This window comes from Tachysurus fulvidraco, chromosome 16 (genome assembly GCF_022655615.1).
Source record: "Tachysurus fulvidraco isolate hzauxx_2018 chromosome 16, HZAU_PFXX_2.0, whole genome shotgun sequence".
Taxonomy (NCBI): Eukaryota; Metazoa; Chordata; class Actinopteri; order Siluriformes; family Bagridae; genus Tachysurus; species Tachysurus fulvidraco.
Window position 1 is genome coordinate 8,817,745 of NC_062533.1, and position 7,278 is coordinate 8,825,022.

Here is a 7,278-nt window from a genome sequence, read left to right on the forward strand (position 1 = left end):
ACATCAACTGTATGGTCTGCAGAGACCTACACCAAATACACACACTTTCATTATAAATCCATCAACCTGTTTACATGCTGTTTTGCACTGTTATTGCTCTTTGCACATGCTGTCTCACATTTCAGTCGATTGCTGTTTTGCATAACACTTTACATTACCTCGTGTAACTGCTGCTATAATACTACTTCTATAATAGTATTTCTGCACATGTAATATTGTTGAACATACAGTATTTACACTGGTCTGTGCTGCTTTTGTGTATTGTCTTGTATTTTCTGTTTGCACTGTCTTTTGTCCTGTCCTGTCCTGTACGGTCCTGCTCTGTTTGCACCAGGTTATGTGGCTAGGACTACTTACTAAGTCCTAATAGCTCTGTGTTTGTCTTATGTAGCATCATGATCCTGAAGAAATGTTGTCTCATTTCACTGTGTACTGCAACAGCTATATATGGTTGAAATGACAATAAAAGCTTTCTGACTTGACTTATATTTATATAGTATAAATATACTACAATAATTTACAACTATAAGCAATTTATATAGACATATCTAAGAAACTAATTATCACTAACTGATACTAACAAACGCAGCAGCACAAAGATGCGACTACTAAAAGAAGTTTTCTAATAAATATCTGAACATGATCACTCATAATTAGAAACATTAAGCATGAGGCATTAACATTTTGGCTTAATTGTACCTCACCTGTCATTCATTACTAGCCTCACACACAAGATTCATTCATTTTGGGATTCATCATTTGTCTTAAATAATAATTTCATTAATATAAATTGTCTCACAGGTTTCCCTCTGAAACTTTTGTTGGTGGTGCCAGCAGGAAAACTCAGCAGGCTGTAACCAGCAGGCTGTAACTCTCCCATTCTACATCTAAAGGTATTCTTCAGGATTCAGATCCAGTGATTGGGAAGACCACTGAACAAGGATGAACTAATTGTCTTGTTCATGAAACCAGTTTGAAATGACTGATTTGTGAACGATCGCAAAGATCCTGCATGCTCACTGAACACTCATCTTTCTGTTCTCGGCTCACAGACGTGAAACTTGATGTGCTCTTCTTCTGTTGAATGTGTTGGGCATTCTGAGATACTCATCACAGTTGTGCAGAGTTGCTATCTGGATATCCTCATTCAACCTCTCAACAACAACATGGCACTTCTGGCCACAGATCATATGTCTCCCCAATCTGAGGGTTGATGTGAACATTAGCTGAAGTTGCTGGTCCACATCTTACACCATCTTTGTAGGTCAGCAGTGCGATACAATCTTACTACAGCCTCGATTCAAAAAGGTGTTTTTTCCACTTAAAACCCATTTTTACTTTTAAAATTTACTTTCTCAAATGTGATATTGTTGTGCTGTTCTGCGCATAACACAAGTACACACACACACACACACACACACACACACACACACACACACACACACACACAAACACACACACACAAGTACACACACTCACACCCACACACACACACACACACACACACACACACACTCACACGCACACGCACACACACAAGCGCGCAGTGTCGCGCGCACTACCCAATCAAACTGGCTCCGCACATCTGGTGAAGACACAAGACTCAGTAGAGAATGTCTCCAAGAGAATCATTAAAGAGTCGGCTCTCAATCTTCGCCTAAAAGAGAGTCGAGCTGTTCGCGAATGACACTATACTGGATAATCACATAGATCTGCTGGCTTCAGTCTGGTTTTACACGCTGTGGCAAAACAAAACAATCCAATTCCTAATGGATGTCTATTCTTCCAAACTTTCTCCCGCGGTGGATTATGGAGCCGGTTCCTTTCTGCTGCTGATAGGTACAGTACAACTTCAGTTACTATTCAATTAAAGTGTCTATCAAATACACATCTGAGGTAGCAAGTTATTTTACTATTTTATTTTATTTTTATTGTCAGCAGTATGCATTTTATATTTTATATATTCGATTTATATATATATATATATATATATATATATATATATATATATATATATATATATATATATATATATATATATAAGTTCTTGCATCTGATGAGATAGTGTTTAAGTAATATATATATAATTTATTACATTTACAGCATTTGGCAGACGCTCTTATCCAGAGCAACGTACAAAATTACATTCATTACATTACATACACTGAGCACTTTATAAGAAACACCTGCAAGCCAATCATGCAATTATTATTATGTGGCATTACAATTAATAAAATGATCTAGATCTGTTTACATCAGCCATTAAAATAGGGAAATAGAATCGCAGTGATTTTGTTTGTGTTATAATTGTGCCAGATAGGCTTGTTTGAGTATTTCTATACTAGACTAAAGAAAAGGGGCCACTTAGTGGTTCTGTAGATGGAAATACCTTGTTGATGAGAGAGGTTAATCAGATTGTACAATTGTGGTGAGCAGAAAAGCATCTCAGAATGCACAAGGCTACAACAGCAGAAGACCAATGTCAGATTTCATTTCTGTCAGCCCAGAGCAGAAAGCTGAGGCTGCAGTGTGCCTGGTTGATGAATCTTAATTTGTCCTGAGGGGCACAGATAATAAGGTCAGTCTTTGCACGAATTTATGGACATGCTTTGTGTCAACAGTCAACAGGCTGGTGGAGGTGGTGTGATGGTGTTTTTTTTTTTGGCACATAGCTTATTTGAGTGTTATCAAATATCTCTCATGTATTTTTTCTGATTCAATTTCGATCAGTGTGTTTGTTTGTATTTCATAGCCCTTAGAAGTGTAATAAAAAAGTTGGTATATATATATATATATATATATATATATATATATATATATATATATATATATATATATATATATATATGTGTGTGTATGTGTGTGTATATATATACATAAATATATATCGCAGTGTATATATACACACACACACACACACACACACACACACACACACATATATATATATATATATATATATGTGTGTGTGTGTGTGTGTGTGTGTGTGTGTGTGTGTGTGTGTATCTTGATTTTCTAGAATTCATCAGTCTGTGCTTGTTCTGGTAATTTAAGATATGTATGTGAATATTACACAATATATGTAAAATTATCTCTGTAATGATTGACTGTCATGTGCTGTAACTTGTCGATATGAAACACTGTCAAAGGTCTAATACATAGCAGTGATATAGAGTCCATGTCCAGGTATTCAAAATACAGTCCTTGTTTGTCAAGGACAGAGAATCAGATTAGGTCAGTGTGTAGGCATTCAATGGAAGCTGTGGCTGGCTGAACTTTTCAAACAGAATGACTGGTCATGAAAAGACACATAGAAAAACAGACATAAAAAGGAATGATAAGGGTATAATAGAAGGTCATGTGAATTGAGAGTGTAATAATAGAGAATGTTCAAGGATACAGAGGAAGAGGAGATTAGGATTTTCAAGCTAAAACTAAAATGAAGAGTTCCGCCAAGTTTATCTTGACAGGGTACATCACATGCCTTAATATTATTGAGTGACACAAGGTTGTAAGAAATAATCTATCCATATACTGTAGAAAGAATGAGGTCCAACAGACAATTAGAGGCCATCTAAAGGCTGTTTCAATGTTTTAGTAACTATAAATAATAAAAAATATCTTTATATATGTGGCCTGTTTGCCAATTTCATTGTAACAAATAGAACCCTTGCTCTTTCTTTCTTTTGTGTCACATTTAGCTATTTTGTCCATTGTGGGGAATCTCCTGGTCCTTTTCATGGCATATAAGAGATCATCTCAGATGAAGCCCCCAGAGTTTCTCAGCGTGAATCTGGCAGTGACAGATCTTGGTGCAGCAGTGTCTATGTACCCTCTGTCTGTAGCTTCATCGTGGAATCATTCCTGGTTAGGGGGTGATGCCACCTGTATTTACTATGGCTGGATGGGATTCTTCTTTGGGGTAGCCAGCATGGCAACCCTGACAGTCATGGCTGTAGTGCGCTTCTCTGCATCTATGACGCTACAGTCTCAATGTGAGTACTGCAGGAATCCATTCTTAATTTGGACTACTGTATGCAACTTGGAAATTTGTGCTTTTGACCCTTCATTCATTAGTGTATGTGTGTTTGTGTGTTTAGCAGAGAAAATTAAAAAAAGGACGGTGCAGATGTTGTTGGCAGGCACGTGGCTGTATGCATTCTTATGGGCCATGTTTCCTTTGATCGGTTGGGGCATGTATGGCCCCGAGCCCTTCGGCCTGTCCTGCACACTGGCCTGGGCAGAAATGAAGGAGCACAGCCCATCCTTTGTTATCAGCATGTTTACTATGAACCTGGCCATCCCAGCCATCATCATTGTTTGCTGCTACTTTGGCATCACCCTCCAACTCCATTACTCCTACAAGTCTCTACAGAATGGCAACGTCACCCAGAAAAAAGTTAAAATGCAGCGCCGAATCATGTTGGTGAGTTATATAGTAATGTAAATTAGATGTTTTATTTCAAATTATATCTGCACTCACCATCCACTTTAATATGAAAACCTGTACACTTGAATATGCATGCAGTTATCTAATCATCTGATCATGTGGCCACAGAGCAATACAACGATCATGCAGATCTGAGCTTCAGTTAATGGATATTGGTATCAGAAGGGCTGGTTTGAGGATGTCATTTATGAATTACTCAAACCAGCCCATGTGATACCAGAATCAAAGTCACAGAGATCACTCTTTTTTCTGTATACTGTTTGTTGTGAACATTAGTGAAAGCTCATTTATTTATTCATTGTGCTGCTGCCAGGTGATTGGCTGATTAGACAAATACATGAATGTGCAGATGTATTGGTTTTCCTCATATTGGTTTACCTCATACAGTAAGTGTATATTAATTGTATTGGTACCACATTTAAATATTTACTTCATTATTATGTAACATGATTATAACCTGATCTTAAAATATATGATTGATACTCAGGGCTGGGATCTATTGATGGGTTCACATAAGTCTATAAACACAAAAATCACATTAATCACTTTCCACTCAAATGTTTAATATTGTAGGATATCCCTATTATTCACCCTTGGCCTGTGAGGTCAAGTGCAAATGTCTGCATAGAAAAGTACTGTGCATGATAAATAAACTGTATATAAAGTACATAAAAAAAAACTTCTTTAATATCTCTCTTGTAGATTTCTATTCTAATCAGCGCTGGTTTCATTGGTTGTTGGACTCCCTATGGGATAGTGAGTTTATGGTCGATCTACTCAACTTCTCCCATCACACCCTTTGTCAGTATGTTGCCCTGCCTCTTTGCCAAGACTTCCACTGTATACAACCCACTAATCTATTACATCTTTAGCAAGTCTTTTAAACAGGAGGTGAATCAGTTTCTAAAGGCATGCAATAAAGCCCAGGCACATCATGGCTCTAAGTCAAACCTCACAGAGAATAAAATCTACATGGTGTGTAAAGAAACCACAGTCAAAGAAGAGCTACAGATGGAGCAGTTGGTTGAAAAGCACTGAGACAGATGATGTTACACAATTCATGCCTATACAATATTCATAACTCTGGGATTTCTTTTTCCATGTACTGCTTTTGTGTTTTATTAATTTGCCTGTATGTCTGCTTGTTTAAGTTTTGGTTATATTTTGGTTATACTGAAGTTTAATTAACTAGCCATCACATAAGTTAACATCATTGGAAGAGTAATTTCAATTCTAATAATATTTAGGACTATGGGTGAAATATTCTAAATATAATTCACTCTTTATTTGTAAGGAATAATTTTTATTTGTCAGTGATACAATCTTTGTTCTCATTTCTTTCTGCATGATTTTGGATATCTGTATTGTATAATTATTGATAGTCATCGATTTTGTTCTTGACACTGGATCCAAAAATAATCATAAAAATATATATATTTTTGGTGACATGTTTGTTCTAGCAAATGTATAAGATGTATTGTGGAGTACTGGAGAAACAGTTTGATCAAGTGATTTGATTATTGGGTTTGTGTCTTTTCTATTAGGGTAGTGTTGGCTTTTCACTGAGAGATATGCAATTATTTTAGCAGCTCTTATAAACTGAATGTTATAAATGTGAGTACATGTTGTACTTTGACCAAACACTACTTGGATTCATGTCATTTTGTAATTCTTTTAACATGGTTTACTTTGACAGAGCAGGAAATAAGCTGTAATTCAACACATAAGTATATGTAGAAAGATACGTACACGTATATGCACATAAGTATATGTAAAAACATACATACATGCATAATTGTTGCTTGCAGTTATTGTGTTTACAATGTGAAAAGTCTTTAGCTTACCTGTTAAGCGAATGCGTCCACTTTGTTATTGTCAGTATGCTCACCAATTTAATTTCATTAAATTGGATTGTTATGCAGGTTACATAAAACATTTACTAATCTCTAATCTATAACAAAACAGCAAAATTAGCTAGACATACAATATATATAAAATGTGTTCTTAGCATTGTATTAAATTGTTTTTACATTGTTAGTGCTGTGTGAAAATGATACAAAAGGAAATATTTTCAGGTCAAAAAATTATTCCTGGCTTTAGCATACTTTGTTGGAACAGTTTTTGCAAGATATTGAACATATTCTGCTTGATGCATCATCAGGAATGCTATTTGATAGACAGTAATTAAAGTGGTCTAAATAACAGGCTACATAAAATAACCACTGTGAATTATAAAAGAATTAGATTTCAGAATTAAATTGAAGTTCATCCCTTTCTATAACAGCCATACAAATTGCTTGGATAATAATGAATAAATTGACTATCCCCCTCCAGTGATGCAATAATTGCGAAATTATTATTGATTGCAGCAAACAATGCTAAAGGAGGGCAGCACAGTGTTCCTCCATTCTGTGTAAATACATCATTTAGATATACAATTAGCTTTCTTTGTTCTTTGTTGTCTCTTGTTTCTTTCTTTTTATTTTATTCTATTGTAAATGAAAGCTGTGGGTAAAATGTATGCATTAGATGAAAAGTGGAAATATGAAAATTATTTACAGCACATTATGTATAATCCCACCTTCCATTCTAGCAGCTGATGACATTTCTGGCATCACCACAAGCTACTGCAGACATTATTTGACCAGTTATTTATGTATGTTAGATAAGCCCATGCAATGGCATTGTATAAACTCAAAGTGCTTTTTTAAAACTGCTAATTACTGTACAAGCATAAACGCCAGTCATGAACTATTCAGTACCCTTCACAGCAAACTGCTGTAAACACCTTGTTCTTAACACCTGCTGTCCACATAATTGGTTCATCT

At 35.6% G+C, this 7,278-nt stretch overlaps 1 protein-coding gene across 1 annotated transcript; it reads left to right on the plus strand.

Annotated features, from left to right (window-relative positions):
• Window positions 1-842: 842 nt before the first annotated feature.
• Window positions 843-6,911, plus strand: LOC113644783 (opsin-5-like). The gene is made up of 4 exons (XM_027149889.2): window positions 843-1,839; window positions 3,702-3,995; window positions 4,101-4,426; window positions 5,153-6,911. The coding sequence occupies exons 1-4, from the start codon at window positions 1,770-1,772 to the stop codon at window positions 5,486-5,488; spliced, it is 1,026 nt and encodes a 341-aa protein (XP_027005690.1). The 5' UTR covers window positions 843-1,769; the 3' UTR covers window positions 5,489-6,911.
• The last annotated feature ends 367 nt before the right edge of the window (window positions 6,912-7,278 follow it).

Bases quoted from the DNA above. Each gene is read 5' to 3' on its own strand.
- LOC113644783 (XM_027149889.2), top strand. From the start codon at position 1,770: ATGGATGTCTATTCTTCCAAACTTTCTCCCGCGGTGGATTATGGAGCC. The intron at 1,840-3,701 runs GTACAGTACAAC...TGTCACATTTAG, and splicing joins TTCCTTTCTGCTGCTGATAG to CTATTTTGTCCATTGTGGGG. The intron at 4,427-5,152 runs GTGAGTTATATA...TCTCTCTTGTAG, and splicing joins TGCAGCGCCGAATCATGTTG to ATTTCTATTCTAATCAGCGC.